Source organism: Capricornis sumatraensis, chromosome 13 (assembly GCF_032405125.1).
Source record: "Capricornis sumatraensis isolate serow.1 chromosome 13, serow.2, whole genome shotgun sequence".
NCBI lineage: Eukaryota > Metazoa > Chordata > Mammalia > Artiodactyla > Bovidae > Capricornis > Capricornis sumatraensis.
In genome coordinates, this window is record NC_091081.1 from 55304136 (window position 1) to 55322154 (window position 18019).

The 18019-nt window shown below is 38.8% G+C and overlaps 1 protein-coding gene across 1 annotated transcript in view; it reads left to right on the plus strand.

Annotated features, from left to right (window-relative positions):
• The window catches only part of LAMA2 (laminin subunit alpha 2), a 674179-nt gene that overhangs the window by 599363 nt on the left and 56797 nt on the right, over nucleotides 1–18019 (plus strand). The window contains exons 47-51 of the mRNA XM_068984950.1: nucleotides 338–471; nucleotides 2634–2793; nucleotides 7422–7546; nucleotides 14361–14523; nucleotides 15185–15329. Of these exons, the coding sequence (XP_068841051.1) occupies nucleotides 338–471; nucleotides 2634–2793; nucleotides 7422–7546; nucleotides 14361–14523; nucleotides 15185–15329 (727 nt within the window). The remainder of the gene's footprint in view (nucleotides 1–337; nucleotides 472–2633; nucleotides 2794–7421; nucleotides 7547–14360; nucleotides 14524–15184; nucleotides 15330–18019) is intronic.

Below are 18019 nucleotides of genomic sequence, written 5' to 3' on the forward strand. Positions count from 1 at the left end.
TGATGAATTCTGAACCCAAATATTTGCTTTTATCTCCAGGATCAGTGTAAGAAAAGGCATTTGTCTCAATGTTAGACCTAACTAGAATTGGTTGAATTAACACATTTGCCTCAGCACTGTATCATGCATATGTATGGACATCACATTATTAAGATATAGTAATAAAGTTATTTATTGTTTAATAAATAATAGTAAACCATATTATTTGGGGATTTTTATTGTGATGCTTCTAATTATTTCACAGATCTGTAAATGACACCCATTGAAAAGACTCTGCTGGCCTCCTTTTTCATGGTGCCTTGTATCTAATGTCTATTGTTTTGTTTCTGTGCACTAGATTGACTTTCTGGCTATAGAAATGCGTAAAGGCAAAGTAAGCTTCCTCTGGGATGTTGGCTCTGGAGTTGGGCGTGTGGAGTACCCAGATTTAACTATTGATGACTCATACTGGTACCGTATTGAGGCATCGAGGTAACTATCTCAGTAGAGATTAAGATCATTGACAGAATTTTGAAGTAGCTTCCTAGATTATATGAAAATTTTTATTTCTGTTTCAAGAGGGTAGTTGTGTAGGTATGTAACAGATATTTTACATTCTATACAGATATTTTATATTGCATACATGTGTAAGTGTGTGATGGTATCTTTGTAGAACGTGTTAGGAGCTAACAAACCTTCAAGATACTGAACAGAGTGACCCGTCTTTTCTGGCCCCCTCATTCGATTGCTCCATAGAAACATTCAGGTTAAGCTGTTTTCTGTCACCTGAAGAAGTACTGAGACTTGCCCTCATTCAATATAATCCAGAGCATAAAAGCTGCCTTTTTTTTTCTTATTTTGAGCTGTATGGGCTATTTGTATACTTGGGAGAGTAATCCCTTGTCTGATGTTTTAACATATATACTCTATGTAAAAAATAGATAATTAATGAGGATTATCCTCATTAATTGTCCCATATCCTACTGGACAGCACAGGAAACTCTACTCAGTGCTTTGTGATGATCTAAATGGGAAGGAAATCTAAGAAAGAGGGGATATATGTATATGCATAACTGATTTACTTTGCTGTACAGCAGAAACTAACACAACATTGTAAAGCAACTGTACTCTAATAAAAATGTTTTATAAGATAAAAAGAGGAGCTACTATTGGTGCCTGTCTTTGGTGCAAAGCTCCTCTTCTACTCTACATAGCAGCCTTGGCTTACGGAGTAGTTATCTAAATGCTGGCATGAATATATAATATCAGGTCCACACTATTTAAAATGGAAGGAATAGGAAACTGATTAATTCTATCTTTGATGCTTTAATTAACTTCTAATAGTGTGCAGATTACTTGTAGAATCCATTCTTGTCCTTGATACTTGCTCTTCATTTCTCATCTTCTTTTTCCAATTTTCAACCGCCTACTAAATACAAAACAGCTGAGAAGTTTTGTTAAACACCAAGGGAAGTTGATCAGAGTTGGGTAAAGAGGACTTAAAGATCGGTGATTGTTGAACCTAGGTTATGGATACATAGAATTTCATTCTATGTGTGTATATGTTTTATTTTTCACTATTAAAAGTTTCTTAAAGAAACTTAATAAGAAGAAATATCTTTAATTCCTTTTAAGATCTTAAATAAAACTGTGTGTGAGAGAGAGAGAGAGACAAAGAAGAGGAGAGAGCAATAGATAAAATGCTTGCATTTGTGGTGGTAGGGGGGATTAAGTACTTTACAGGACTTAAGAATGCTTATATTTGAAAAGTACAGTTCTTCTATTAGAAGATATGTATTCTGTTAAACAAGAACTTTTTTTGATAAATTCATTCTATTTTTCCATGTATTTCAGTTAATGCTGCACCCTCAAAGATAAAAAGCTTACCAAAATGAGATGGCAGCGAGAGAAAAATGACAGTTTTGTTACAACTGCTTATCTCAGAAAAGAGTTCAGATTTTCATGTTTAACAACACATGGGAACCAAACAGTTTAAAAAAAGAATGAAATATAATAATAATAGCTTCTGAAATTCTGTTAATTGAATCTAAATGTGAAGTTCTTCTATGCAATTTGTATCCACAACTCTGAAGCCTGGATGTTACAGTGTAACATGGTTTGCCAAACAGTAAATGATGCACGATTCCAGGAACCACTACAGCAAATTTGAATCCAAGATATAGTCAGGGATTTTTAGGAGAAATTATGCAGCTTATAATGCAGAAGGGTGGCTTATTCAGAGTTCACTTGCTGAATTAAATTAGGCAAAATGCTAAATGAAGTAATACAGCATTATTAAAACAGTCCATGTAGGTAAATGGCACATTGTTTTGTAAAGCAAAAGGGAAAAGACTCTCCATGTAACCAACAGCCATTCCATTGGCTAGTTGCTACTATGTCATTTCCTATCAATGGACACAGTCAGAATCAAGGTATATTGCTCAGTGGTCCTGGTTGAATTTGATGGTAAACATACAGCAGCGATCAGACTCTGGATTTTGATTTGCAGTTTAATGAATCTGGAATATTTGAAGCTAAATTCCAAAACAAGTCTCTACATTTTATATGTTTTAAATCTGAAGTGATCAGAAATGTGATACAAACTTCATTTTTCTCTATTTTCTTTCATTTCATTCCAACACGCACCCTGGAAGAACTGGGAGAAATGGAACTATTTCCGTGAGAGCTCTGGATGGACCCAAAGCTAGCATTATGCCCAGTACATACCATTCGGCATCACCTCCCGGGTACACTATTCTAGATGTGGATGCAAATGCAATGCTGTTTGTTGGTGGCTTGACTGGGAAATTGAAGGTAATGTGTTTCTCCCCATCCATCTCTGTAGACAATTCCTGGCATGATGACTTTGGGCAAAGACAGGACACAAAACTGCAAAAACTTGACAGCTTTTTACCTAATTTGTTTTTATGAAAACATGGATATATTTTGAGTAAGAATTTTCTTCCTGAAATATCCAATCTGAAAACATAATCTTTTTAAACCTATGTGTATTTACTTACACAGTTATTGTTTTGCCCTAATCTGTGGCATCAATTTTTGGATATTATTTTAGCTACCTCAAGAGCAAAGTGTTTTTAATGATACCTCATTTTCTGAATCAATTTATGATTTATTGATATGAAGTGCTATAAAGTTCAAACTCACATTTAATTAAAAGATTTATGAATACCTTGGGAAATATCACAGGAGCCATAAGCCTTCAAATCATGATCTGATTTTTAAAGTTTTCAAGTTGCTCTTCTCATTCTTATCAAGTAATGCACTTAATATTCATAATTGCTTCATGACAGGTCCTTGTGCATTTCAAATTGTAAAGTGCCTGCATTTTAAAGAAGCTCATGTTGATTAGATGGAATTAGGTGTTGGAAAACGACCTGTGGGTGAGATGTAGGAGCACAACCAAATATAATGGGTAACCCTGGGCTTGTCAGAATCATCCTGGGATAAGATCAGTCAGAAAATGTGAAAAGCCAGGGTGACCCCAAATTTATGAGAAGTCAACCTTCATATAGAGTGAGGTTGTTTTGTTTGCTTTGTGTATGAGATGTGATTCTAAAGTATTGGAATGGATTCCGTAACTACACACTAAAATCACCCTCTTTTCTTAGAGCTGCATATCAATGTATATGGTACATAGTAATATACAGTCATATTGCCAATTTCTTTCCTCCTCAGAAAGATAAATACAGGGGTAGCACACAGCTCTATTCGCCTGCAATGTAGGAGACACAGGAGATATTCATTCCTTCCCTGGGTTGGAAAGACCCCCTGAAGGAGGAAACGGCAACCCACTCCAGTATTCTTGCCAGGAAAAGCCCATGATAGAGGAGCCTGGTGGGGACTCATGGGGTCGCAAGGAGTCAGACACAACTTAGCAACTGAGCATGCACACACACACACACACACACACAAAACAGAAAGAAAAAAAGAAAGAAATTTTGAAATTAAATCCAGGCTGAATTCCCTGCTCTATCACATGCTAAAATATGACCTTAGGCAAGTCACTTAACCCCTGGGGTTCAATTTCCTCAACTAGAAAAGTAAGATAAAAATATCTACACTGCTTGCATACTGTAGGATAATATGTAGTAATAAACTCATAACATTTATATAATCCTATGTGCTAAGTAATATTCTAAGTAATTTTACATGAATTAACAATTTTCATAACAACCCCAAAATGTAGATAGAAGCCTCATTTTATACTTAAATCTATATAAGAAATAAATTAAATGATTCACCCAAGATCTCATGACAGTGAGTGGTGGAACTGGGATCTGACAAGAATCTCTATTCTTAACCACCATCCCTTACTACCACAATGAATAGTGAGATTATATGCATAAAATTTATAACAAATGCCTGAGATATGGTGCTATGCGCTGTCGCTTCAGTCGTGTCTGACTCTTTGCAACCCTATTGGCTGTAGCCCACCAGACTTCTCTGTCCATGAGATTCTCCAAGCAAGAATACTGGAGTGGGTTGCCATGCCCTCCTCCAGAGGATCTTCTCAACCCAGGGATCAAACTCAGGTGTCCCATATTGTAGGAGGATTCTTTACCATCTGGTTTAGTTCAGTTCAGTTGCTCAGTCATGTCCGACTCTTTGCAACCCCATGAATCCCAGTACGCCAGGCCTCCCTGTCCATCACCAACTCCCGGAGTTCATTCAAGACTCACGTCCATCAAGTCAGTGATGCCATCCAGCCATCTCATCCTCTGTCGTCCCCTTCTCCTCCTTCCCCCAATCCCTCCCAGCATTGGAGTCTTTTCCAATGAGTCAACTCTTTGCATGAGGTGGCCAAAGTACTGAAGTTTCAGCTTTAGCATCATTCCTTCCAAAGAACACCCAGGACTGATCTCCTTCAGAATGGACTGGTTGGATCTCCCTGCAGTCCAAGGGACTCTCAAGAGTCTTCTCCAACACCACAGTTCAAAAGCATCAATTCTTCGGTGCTCAGCTTTCTTCACAGTCCAACTCTCACATCCATACATGACTACTGGAAAAACCATAGCATTGACTAGATGGACCTTTGTTGGCAAAGTAATGTCTCTGCTTTTGAATATGCTGTCAAGGTTGGTCATAACTTTTCTTCCAAGAAGTAAGCGTCTTTTAATTTCATGGCTGCAATCACCATCTGCAGTGATTTTGGAACCACATCTTAAATTGTACCTTAAATAATAATTATTATTCAGATGTCGCTAGGCATAAAGAAACTGATTTATGCCAGTATGAGGGGCAAAAAGTAAAGGCAAATGCAATCTATAGAAAATTTTAATCATTTTGACCAGGAGTTTCAAGGTTCCTGCCATACCATTACATGAACCAAAAACTGAAACAAGTAACTATGTTGTCATGTTAACGAAAATTCACAGGAGCAGGAAAATATCCCAGTTATAATTTTTATAGTGCAAGAGGAAAAACAAAAAGCAAGTAGAATTCACAAGTAGGATAATCAGCCTTTGGAAAATTAAGGGAAGCTTCCACAGATAACAGAGAATCCCAAGGACTGTTCTTGACTTGTAAATGTCAGTGTCTGACCAACATTTCTTCTCCATGGCAATGCCCCACTTGATCATAGCAGTAGCAAGATGTACGTGTTCATGACTTTAACCTGAATTATAACTACAACTGTTTAACTACTCCATGACTATCTTCTTATATTTGTTCTAAAACTCAAACATGTCAATTCACTTTTTCCTTTCAGGATACTCAGATAAATGTGAATTCGCTTTGGCAGAGTGTTGTAGAATTGTAACATTATCAATGCCAAAATGAACAGTTGTTTAAATTACAGCAAGTTTCTCTAGAGAGAATTGGATCATTCTCCTCCTTCTTGACTGTTATATACCAAGAATTGACATGTACACACTGCTGTATTTAAAACAGATAACCAACAAGGACCTACTGTGTAGCACAGGGAACTCAGCTGAATATTCTGCAATAATCTAAATGGGAAAATAATTTGAAAAGGAATAGATGTTTATATATATAACTGAATCACCTTGTTGTACATCTGAAACTTAACACAACGTGGTTAATCAACTATAGTGGGTGTGCTCAGTCATGTCTGGCTCTTTGTGATCCATGGACTGTAGTCTGCCAGGCTCCTCTCTCCATGAAATTCTCCAAGCAATAATACTGCAGTGGGTTGCTATTCCCTTCTCCAGAGGATGTTCCCAACCCAGGAATCGAACCCACGTCTCTTACTTCTCCTGCATTGGCAGACGGGTATGCTCCAATATAAAATAAACAGTAAAAAAAAAAGACCTTTCCCTGTAAGAATGACACTAAGGTTGTCATTCAACAAATATTTATTCTTCCCTTATTAGATGTCAGGCTCTGTGCTGTGTATGCCCCCAAGCAACAACCACAGTCCCTTCGCTTACAAATTGACTCTGTCCCTTCATTCGCCTGCACTAGAAACCTACTTGAATGTAAAAGGAAATGAAAAACTGGGGACAGCAGTATCATAGGGTAATCTATATGCAAGCATTTGTTTCCCATTGTCAGTATCTACCATTTCTCATATGGAGAAGGAAGTGGCAACCCACTCCAGTATGCTTGGACGAAAGAGTCAGACACAAGTTAACAACTCAACAACAACAACCCTTTCTCGTAATCTCTGGAAAGAAATCATGTTAGTGGTGTAGGAGCACTAGCATTTATTAAACACCATCTCTGTGCCAGGCATTGAATGTGGAACCATAAATAAATTCTCTTATATAATTGCCCTAATAATCCTATGTTACAGACCAAGAAGAAAACAGAATCTCAAACAGAATAAGCAGTTCATTTAAAGTCAGAAGCATGGAGTGTTTATTTACTAATGGTGATAAACTGGTATAGCACAGAATAACCAGGATCTGAGGATATACTATTATACGGTTAAAAAATGAATATGTACACAACCAAGATTTTTTCAAAGAGTGGATAATAACTACTCAAGATTCTTCTGCTCAGATAACAACTCTCATGAGTACTGTAGGACTTCCCTGGTAGCTCAGTGGAAGAGTCCGCCTGCCAACGCAAGAGATGCAAATTCAATTCCTGGGTTGAGAACATCCCCTGGAGAAGAAAATGGCAACCCACTCCAGTATTCTTGCCTGGGAAATCTCATAAAGGAGCTTGGTAGGCTACAGCCCATGGGATTTCAAAGAGTTTCATGCAACTAAATGACTAAACCCCAGGTTCAATCCTTGAGTCGGAAAGGTCCCCTGGAGAAGGGTCCTCCAGTATTCTTGCCTGGAGGATCCCATGAACAGAGGAGCCTGGCAGACTACAGTCCATGGGGTTGCAAAGGGTTGGACATGACTGAGCGACTAATACTTGCTTACTTACTTAAGCAACTAAACAACACCAGCATGGATTCTCTAAGGTGTTTTTTTGTGAAATTCTAACAAATGTGTTTCTCTCTGCAGAAGGCTGATGCTGTACGTGTTATCACATTCACTGGCTGTATGGGAGAAGCATACTTTGACAGCAAACCTATAGGATTGTGGAATTTCCGAGAAATAGAAGGTGACTGCAAAGGATGTACCGTCAGGTTAGTTAAGAGGAGGGCTCTCCTAACGTCTGTCTGGCCTGTGCATCACAAAAGCTTTAGTTTTATTGTGCAGTGTTGCAGTATCATGTGGATGATAAGCAAGAAGTTTGAAGTGATTGTGTTCAAAGGTAGATTTACCAGGAAGTGAAGTAACCTCAAGTCCTCTCCCCAGTTTGCATAGGTACTTTCCAAGGCCTTGGGAAGTACCCTAGTACTTTGACATGGTCATATGTTTTTGTAAAATTTGCAAAGGTGAGATATTTCAGGGCTTCCCAGGTGGCTCAGTGGTAAAGAATCCACCTGCCAAGCATGAGATGAGGATTCGATCCCTGGGTTGGGAAGATTCCCTGGAAAAGGAAATGGCAACCCATACTGTTATTCGTGTGTGGGAAATCCCATGGACAGGGGAGCCTGGCAGGCTACAGTCCATGAAGCCGCAGAGTTAGATGTGACTTAGTGACTAAATAACAATAGCAAGGTATTTTAGCCTCAATCAGTTAAGACTACTGTCTCTTTCCACTCCAACTTACCTTTGTGTTCAGGAAGTATTGGGTCTCTGTGGCCCTTTTATAGTCATATTTCAGTTTTACTTAAAGAAAGCTCTCCCTAACTGATTAAACTGCAGGCCCCTCAGAGCCTGGATTCACTCTGTTTATGTTTACAAGAAAATATAGAACCATACTGCAGGTTTTGTCTCCTACAGTATTTATGAAATGACACGTAGCATCCTGTAAGTGTTTCAAGTGGAAACCCATCGGACTTGGAGATTTTAAGTGAGAAAGGAAAAACAGAAGTCAAGATAGGCCAGGAGAAAGTTTCATAATAACCATCATCAATTATAAGATAGAGGTTAGAATGTTGAAATTCAAAAATATTTATCAAGCATATAAAGCATATATAAATATTCTTATATAAACCTGAATAGAGTATGTAAAAAATTAAGTGGAAGTAGAGGATTTCTCTCCATGGACAGAGGAGCCTGGTAGGCTGCAGTCCATGGGATCGCGAAGAGTCAGACACAACTGAGCGACTTCACTTTCACTTTTCACTTTCATGCATTGGAGAAGGAAATGGCAACCCACTCCAGTGTTCTTGCTTGGAGAATCCTAGGGATGGGAGAGCCTCGTGGGCTGCCGTCTGTGGGGTCGCACAGAGTCGGACACGACTGAAGCAACTTAGCAGCAGCAGCAGAGAATTTCTCTGCGTAAAAACTTAAAGGCTACTGATCAACTGAGCCTACAACAATTTTAATTATATTTAGTTAAAGCTATAAAGCTTCCCTGGTGGCTCAGAGGTTAAAGCGTCTGCCTGCAATGTGGGAGACCTGGGTTCGATCCCTGGGTTGGGAAGATTCCCCTGGAGAAGGAAATGGCAACCCACTCCAGTATTCTTGCCTGGAGAATCCCATGGATGGAGGAGCCTGGTAGGCTGCAGTCCATGGGGTTGCAAAGAGTCGGACCTGGAAGCTTAATCAACACACATAGTAACTCTAAAATAATTAGGTGCTAAGGAGCTTATATTTTTTTATTTCTAATATAAAGAGAACATGTACATTGCTAGGACCTAAGTTCTCCATTAATGTAGCAGAGAGTACTTCACATTTTCTTCTCAATGTCTCTGGAGTTTTATAGAAGAAAGTAGCCTCAAAATATTCTCTCCCCAAAAGTTTTAACTTTCATCTTTCTATTTGTTTGTTTGTTTTTTTTTTTTTTTTTGTCATCATGAACTTTTCAACCTGGCACTGAAGACAGTTTGAAAGTCTGATCCATTCATGGTTTATAGTAGTTTTGTTCATAATCTTTGATAAAATCTAATATAGAATATTGTTTGTAAAATGATTTCAATACAAGGACAATGAGGTCTATATTATCATTCTGCTACTCACAAATCAACACCAACTTTTCCCTAAACATTTCTTCAGTAAATTTATAAGTAGAATTTTCAAAAGCTTATTGTCAACCAAACATCCAAGGCATTTAAATGTCCTTTCAGCCATGCATATTATATAAGACTATAGCATTGCTAATTATCAATTCTGCAAAGATCTCAGGCCTTCATGTTCTCCTTTTCCAATTTTGAACCAGTCTTGTTCCATGTCCAGTTCTAACTATTGCTTCTTGACCTGCATACAGGTTTCTCAAGAAGTAGATAAGGTGGTCTGGTATTCCTATCTCTTTAAGAATTTTCTACAGTTTGTTGTAATCCATACAGTCAAAGGCTTTGGCATAGTCATTAAAGCAGAATGAGATGTTTTTCTGGAATTCTCTTGCTTTTTGTATGATCCAACAGATTTGATCTCTGGTTCATCTGCCCTTTCTAAAACTAGCCAAACATCTGGAAGTTCTCAGTTCAAGTACTGTTGAAGCCTAGCTTGAAGGGTTTTGAGAATTACCTTGCTAGCATGTGAAATCAGTGCAACTGTGTGATAGTTTGAACATTCTTTGGTACTGCCCTTTTTGGGGTTGGAAGGAAAACTTACCTTTTCCAATCCTATGGCCACCGCTGAGTTTTCCAATTTGCTGACATACTGAGTGCAGCACTTTAACAGCATCATTTTTAGGATTTTAAGTGGCTCAGCTGGAATTACATTACCTCTAGTAGCTTTGTTCATAGTAATTCTTCCTATGGCCCACTTGACTTCACACTCCAGGATGTCTGGTTCTAGGTGAGTGATCATACCATCGTGGTTATCTGATTGATGAAGACCTTTTCTGTAGAGTTCTTCTGTGTATTCTAGCCACTTCTTCTTAATATCTTATGCTTCTGTTAATTCCACACCATTTCTGTCCTTTATTGTGCCCACCTTTGTATGAAATGCTCCCTTGGTATCTCTTGAAGAGATCTTATGTTTACCATTCTCTTGTTTTCCTCTGTTTCTTTGCATTGCTCACTGAGGAAGGCTTTCTTATCTCTCCTTGCTATTCTTGGAACTCTGAATTCAAATGAGTATATCTTTCCTTTTCTCCTTTGCCTATAGCTTCTTTTCTTTCCTCAACTGTTTGTAAGGCCTCCTCAGACAACAATTTCACCTTTTTTGCATTTCTTTTTCTTGGGGTAGGTCTTGATCCCTGCTTCCTATACAATGTTAAAAACCTCTGTCCATTGTTCTTCAAGCACTCTGTCTACCAAATCCAATCCCTTGAATCTATTGTCACTTCCATTGTATAATCATAAGGAATTTTACTTAGGTCATACATGAATGACTTAAGGGTTTTCCCTACTTTCTTCAGTTTAAGCCTGAATTTTGCCATAACAAGCTGATGATCTGAGCCACAGTCAGCTCTAGGCCTTTTTACTGACTGTATAGAGCTTTTCCATCTTTGGCTGCAAAAAATATAATCAGTCTGATTTTGGTATTGACTATCTGGGGATGTCCATGTATAGAGTCATCTCTTGTGTTGTTGGAAGAGGGTATTTGCTATGACCAGTGTGTTCTTTTGGCAAAACTCTGTTAGCCTTTGCCCTGTGTCATTTTGTAATCCAAGGCCAAACTTTCCTGTTACTCCAGGTATTTCTTGACTTCCTACCTTTGCATTCCAATCCCCTGTGATGAATAGGACATTTTTTTCCCTCTCTCTCTCTTTTTTTTTTTTTTTTTTGGTGTTAGTTCTAGAAGGTCTTATAGATCTTCATAGAACCACCCAACTTCAACTTCTTTGACATTAGTGGTTGGGGCTTAGACTTGGATTACTGTGATATTGAATGGTTTTCCTTGGAAATGAACTGAGATCATTCTGTCGTATTTGATATTGTACCTGAGTACTGTATTTCCAACTCTTTTGTTGACTATGAGGGCTACTCCATTACTTCTAAGGGATTCTTGCCAACAGTAGTAAACTGAAATAAATTCTCCCATTCCTGTCCATTTTAGTTCACTGATACCTAAAATGCCAGTGTTCACTCTTGCCATCTGTTTGACCACTTCCAGTTTACCTTGATTCATGGACCTAACATTCCAGGTTCCTATGCAATATTGTTCTTTACAACATTGGACCCTACTTTCACCACCAGATACATCCACAGCTGGGCATTGTTTCTGCTTTGGCTCAGCCTCTTCATTCATCCTAAAGCTATTTCTCTGCTCTTCTCCAGTAGCATATTGGATACCTACCAACTCTGGAGGGTCATCATCTTCCAGTTTCATATCTCTTTGCCTTTTCATACTGTTCATGGAGTTCTCAAGGCAAAAATACTGAAGTGATTTGCCATTACCATCTCCAGTAAACCATGTTTTTCAGAACTCTCCACCATGACCTGTCCATTTTGGGTGGCCCTGCACAGCATGGCTGGAGAAGGCAATGGCATCCCACTCCAGTACTCTTGCCTGGAAAATCCCATGGACGGAGAAGCTTGGTGGGCTGCAGTCCATGGGATCACTAAGAGTCGGACACGACTGAGCGACTTCACTTTCACTTTTCACTTTCACGCATTGGAGAAGGAAATGGCAACCCACTCCAGTGTTCTTGCCTAGAGAATCCCAGGGACGGGGGAGCCTGGTGGGCTGCTGTCTATGGGGTTGCACAGAGTCGGACACGACTGAAGCGACTTAGCACAGCATGGCTCCTAGCTTCACTGAGCTGTACAAGGCTGTGATCCATGTGATCATTTTGGTTAGTTTCTGTGGTTGTGGTTTTCTTTCTGGAGGCTGTGAGGTTATCATTTATTAATTAAAAGAGAATAGTCACTCTTCCTAGTAAATACATTGAAAATGAATAGGAAAACTCTACTATAATGTTAGCTGTTGAAATTTTATGGACTCTGATTGGAAAGATTCATTTTTCCCCAACCTCAAAGTCACCAATTTGAAGCCAGGTTTACCTGGTTTTTGGTTAATGAATTAAACAAAATAGCCTGATCTACAACTGTATGTTTTGTTGCTCTTATACAAAACTCCTGCTTGCAGATTTGCCTGTTGCTTGAACAGAAGAATCTCTTACAGGGTTGAAGTGGGAATAGGCTTTAGAAATCGTCCACTGATCTAAACCTCTCATCTCAGAGTGGAAACACTGAGACCTGAGGTGGTGTTACGTGACTTCTGAGATTCCACATCAGACTCCAGATTACCTGCCATCTACTCTGCTGTTTTTTCCATTTGTGTAGAGGAAATTAATAGATTAAGGCCATAATAACATCATTATACAAATGTGACATGTTTTTTATTCCAGTGCTTATTCTGACATCATGTAGTGAAGTTTTATGTTTTTTTCTTTTTGAGTTGTAAGTAACAATGCTTCGGGCCAAAGCATTTGGGAAACTGTCAGTGGTGATCCCCACACCCTTTCTGGAGTTTTTGTTGATAGCATGGTGGTACATAATGCAAAATCCAAGTATTTGAGACCCTCAAGGGCCTTCTACTTAGTAGAGTCTACATTATATTTTCTTATCTCTAACATCATGATATTCCAGATTTTAATGGATTTTTAATAATGATGAAAAAAGACCAAACTCATCATTTATTCACTAAATTTATTCACTATAAATTATATTGTTAATAAGATGAGTTAGTCCCGCAAACCTTTCAGTTAACACTTTTCATGAATATTGAAAAAGCATCTTTTAAGCTTTAAGCTACAGTATACAAAAATATATCAATCTGATTTTATACCTGTTTAGATATAACTTGCAATCACATGATTATGACAAACACAGATAAGACTCTTCCCTTCCTTTTGTCTTCAGAGTTTTATATTTCTCCCTTTTCCAGAAACAGAGAGGAAGCCAACTTGTCTAAAATGCAAAACAGTTATTCTTCCACAAGCCCATTAATGTTTATACACTATTATTTTTCTCATTATCCAAGATCTCATACAAATAATAGTCTCGGTTATTGTTATTTTACATTATTGTATTTCTCAATAGCTCTTCTCTACTCTCAAGTTAATACAACAGTCCAGTTTCACAGATTCGAATATAAACTAAGATGCAGATATTTAAAGTTTAAAAATGTCTCCACAGTCAAAACTTATGCTGTTTACATCAGTTAGGTAAGATAGATAGATGATAACTCTTCTTTTGAAAAAGAAATCTTTTTAAACGTTATATTTACAAGACATATCTTAGATATTTATTAATTATTCAACTAGTACTGATTGAACATGTATTCTCTGTGAGGCAATTTGATTTACCAATATCCCCCTCATTCCACAAATATTTACAGCTTCTACTATGAGCCAAGTATTGCACTGGATGCTGAGCTTGTGCCTGAAATGGAGCCTGACCCATAAGCACTACTTAGCTTCATAGAGCGTACATACTGGGGAAGAGGACAGATCAACAAATACACACAGTCAGAGGAGCCCTTCATTGTCTGAATCTAATATGTCCAAGAAAATCCAACTGAATAGCCAGAGCTCAGAGAATAGGAGTCTATATTCCATCATGGCTTTGCCACTTACAACTTTTAAGTTAGCACCTTTCGACCACCTTCACCCTTTTCATCCAACCCCTACTCCCTGTTATGTTATGTATTTGGTAAATGTAATAATGCATTCTCAGCATGTTCCAAAATCCCACTAGTTCACACTACTAAGATACACTTAAACACCAACATAACTATCCATTAGGCACCTCAGCAAAAGGATTTAAAACATCATTGACCTAGCTATTGAACACCTAATGAAGTCCAGGTGAGAGATGGTGGTTACCTGGCCTGATGGTGGCACTGGAGAGAAGGGGAAGGATGGAAGATGTATCTGGGATTGTTCCTGCCCTACAACAGCCTACAACCCAGACACACAAGATATAGAGTGTGATGTATTGAAAATGGATGGACCATGTAGACATCGTCTGATTCATGTGAAATGTCTCTGTTCAGTCCACAGGTGGAAGATAGTGAGGGGACCATTCAGTTTGATGGAGAAGGCTATGCATTGGTCAGTCGCCCCATTCGTTGGTACCCCAACATCTCCACTGTCATGTTCAAGTTCAGGACATTTTCTTCAAGTGCTCTCCTGATGTACCTTGCCACACGAGACCTGGTAAAGATTTGCACAGTTGATCTTTCACAATTGAGGATATGGTTTGCTTCTTTTTTTGTAGGGTTCCAGTGCAGTTATCAGTTATTGTTCAGAGGAGTCTGGGATGAGTGTGCATAGCCAAGAGTGGTGCATAGTATTTATGTATTTCCATCAATAACTTTAATTACATATATAATTTAATTATAATTTATTTTCAGAATAACTGCCTTATAATTCTTTAAAAGAAACACCCAGTAAAGATTCCCTCTGTATAGAAACATGCAGCAGAAAAACACACTTCCTTAGCCTTCTTCTAAAGACCTTAGTGAAAAGGTGGTTCTAAATATCCTTATTATTTTTTCCAGGTCATTGTTTCTTAGTAACTTCTTTCTGGGAATATCCTATTTAGTTTGCTGAATACATTTTCAAAGGAACCCACTTTTTACTCCTATCATAAAAGGATACATCCTAGTAATTCGGCTTTGACCATTTACACCATAACATCACACCCACAAACATTCATAAAATACTAACATTGATTCTATTTCCAAAAATGGATTTCTCTTACAGATCAACACATTCAGTAATTTAACCATAAAGCCCTATTACAAACCCCACAAAGTGAATACCCATATATTTCTCTGTGTATCTAATCACCGGTGTATTTTTCCTCTATTAATAGAAGGATTTCATGAGTGTAGAGCTCACTGATGGGCACATAAAAGTCAGCTATGATCTGGGTTCAGGAATGGCTTCCGTTGTCAGCAATCAAAACCATAATGACGGGAAATGGAAATCATTCACCTTGTCAAGAATTCAAAAACAAGGTGAGTTTTTATAGTAATAATGCACTCTGAGCCTTAATCATGCTATCCAAAGCTCCCACGTATCTAATCATGAAGAAGACCCTGTCTGGCACTTTAGGTACTCACAAATTCTGTGAAAAAGTGATACAGTCATTTCTTTGGCTTAGATTACAGGTGGTTTGGGTTAGACATGACTGATTGAAGAGCCAAATGGCTCTCTGTCATTTTCTTTTGAAAGTGAGAGCTTAACTTGAGAGGATAAAACTACCTTACAACTTGTAAAATTATATCCTGTAGTAGATTTGAAAAGCTTGTATGCTTTCCTTTTCTTCCCGTTTTGCCAAGATGTTTCCTTTAGAATGGGCCACAGATAGAGTTCATACAGGCAACAGAGCACAGCTACCAATTCTTAGCTTTTTGAAAGTGCCAAAAATGTGTATGTGGACAAGCTAATAATTGATTAATAATGATGTAATATTTTTATGGTTCTAGGACATTTTCAAAACACTTCCGAAACATTATTTCATTTGTTCATGTATTTTGTTCTGGTTTAGAGAAAAGAAAATGTAGACTCAAGCTTATATGTGGTCCCAGACATTTATACATAAAATCTTACAACCAAGACGGAAATCCAAGACTAGTAGGTGTCAGTGTGCTGCTATTGTTATCTTAGTATAATTCCCCTAATTCTGGGTACTATGGCATTGCTTGTATCTGCAAATTAAACTTTGATTCTTCTGTTTATATTATTAGACTTAATTCATTTTGAATATGCCAGTGTGACATTTCACAAAAATTTAGATATAACCTTGCACCATCTTTCATTCCTACATTTAACACATATCTGCCAAACACCTAGTTAAGTACTGTGCTGTGCTTACTATCAGGCTACTCTGTCCATAAGGATTCTCCAGGCAAGAATACTGTAGTGGATAGCCATTCCCTTCTCTAGGGGATCTTCCCAACCCTGGTCACCCTCATTGCAGGCAGATTCTTTCCCATCTGAGCCACCAGGGAAGACCAAGCATATTGGAGTCGGTAGCCTATTCCCTTCTCCAGGGGAACTTCCCAACCCAGGAATCGAACCAGGGTCTCCTTCATTGCAGGGGGGGATTCTTTACCAGCTGAGCTACTAGGGAAGCCCAGGAATTATTAGGCAAGAACAAAGTGAAGTCTGTGATAAGCCCCTGTCTTTAAGGAACTTGCAGTCTAAAGGGGAAGGTAGACAAGTCAATCAGCAGTTAGAGAGTAGAAAGCTAATTACCATATGGAGATACGTACTGCTGCTGCTGCTTCCGACTCTGCGATCCCGTAGACGGCAGCCCACCAGGCTCCCCTGTCCCTGGGATTCTCCAGGCAAGAACACTGCAGTGGGTTGCCATTTCCTTCTCCAATGCAGGAAAGTGAAAAGTGAAAGTGAAGTCTCTCAGTCCTGTCTGACTGTTAGCGACCCCATGGACTCCAGCCCACCAGGCTCCTCCGTCCATGGGATTTTCCAGGCAAGAGTACTGGAGTGGGAGAGAAACACTCAGGTTAGATCCAGAGGTCAGGGGAGTGCCCTGATGCACAGGCAGGAGCTGAGGAATTCTGTGGGTGAAAAACTCCTTTAGACAATTCAAAAAATTGAATGTTGTGTGAAAGCCTGGAGGTCTCAGGGAGCATAATGTTAATACAACATCATATATCATTCTCCAACTGCTTTTCCTTGGAACAGGAAACCCTGGAGGAACTCCTCAGTTTGGACAAAAACTGGTTTTGCATTTGTATAATTAATTGGAATAGCTGTCTGTATACATTTTTCCCAAGCAAGAGAGGCGCAAGGCACATTTATAGACTCTGGACAGTAGCTCAGAAAAAAGTTTAACTCTAATCTGACATTTCTACAACTTCTCTGATCACCAGAATCCTTCTATACCATATCAGCATTTGGCTGAACACACTTTGGGAAATGCTTTGGGAACTATAAGTGAGTCCATAGGCTAAGAGGATGAATGGTGGCAGAGAATGATCAGATAAGGCTGGAGATAACAAAGCCAGTTTATAAAAGGCCTTATGAGCTAAACTGGGCTTCCCAAGTGGCGCTAGAGGTAAAGAACCTGCCTGCCAATGCAGGAGACATTAAGACATGTGCGTTCCATCCCTGAGTTGGGAAGATCCCCTGGAGGAGGGCATGGCAATTTACTCTTGTATTCTTTTTTTTTTTTAATTGAAGGATAATTGCATTACAGAATTTTGTTGTTTTCTGTCAAATCTCAGCATGAATCAGCCATAGGTATGCATATATCCCCTCAGTTTTGAATCTCCCTCCCATCCCACCCCTCTAGGTTGATATAGAGCACCTGTTTGAGTTTCCTGAGCCATACAGCAAATTCCCGTTGGCTATCTATGTTACATATGGTAATATAAGTTTCCATGTTACTCTTTCCATATGTCTCACCCTCTCTTCCCCTCTCCCCATGTCCATAAGTCTATTCTCTATGTCTGTTTCTTCATTCAGTTCAGTTCAGTTCAGTTGCTCAGTCGTGTCTGACTTTTTGCGACCCCATGAATCGCAGCATGCCAGGCCTCCCTGTCCATGACCAACTCCCAGAGTTCACTCAGATTCACGTCCATCGAGTCAGTGATGCCATCCAGCCATCTCATCCTCTGTCATCCCCTTCTCCTCCTGCCCCCAATCCCTCCCAGCATCAGAGTCTTTTCCAATGAGTCAA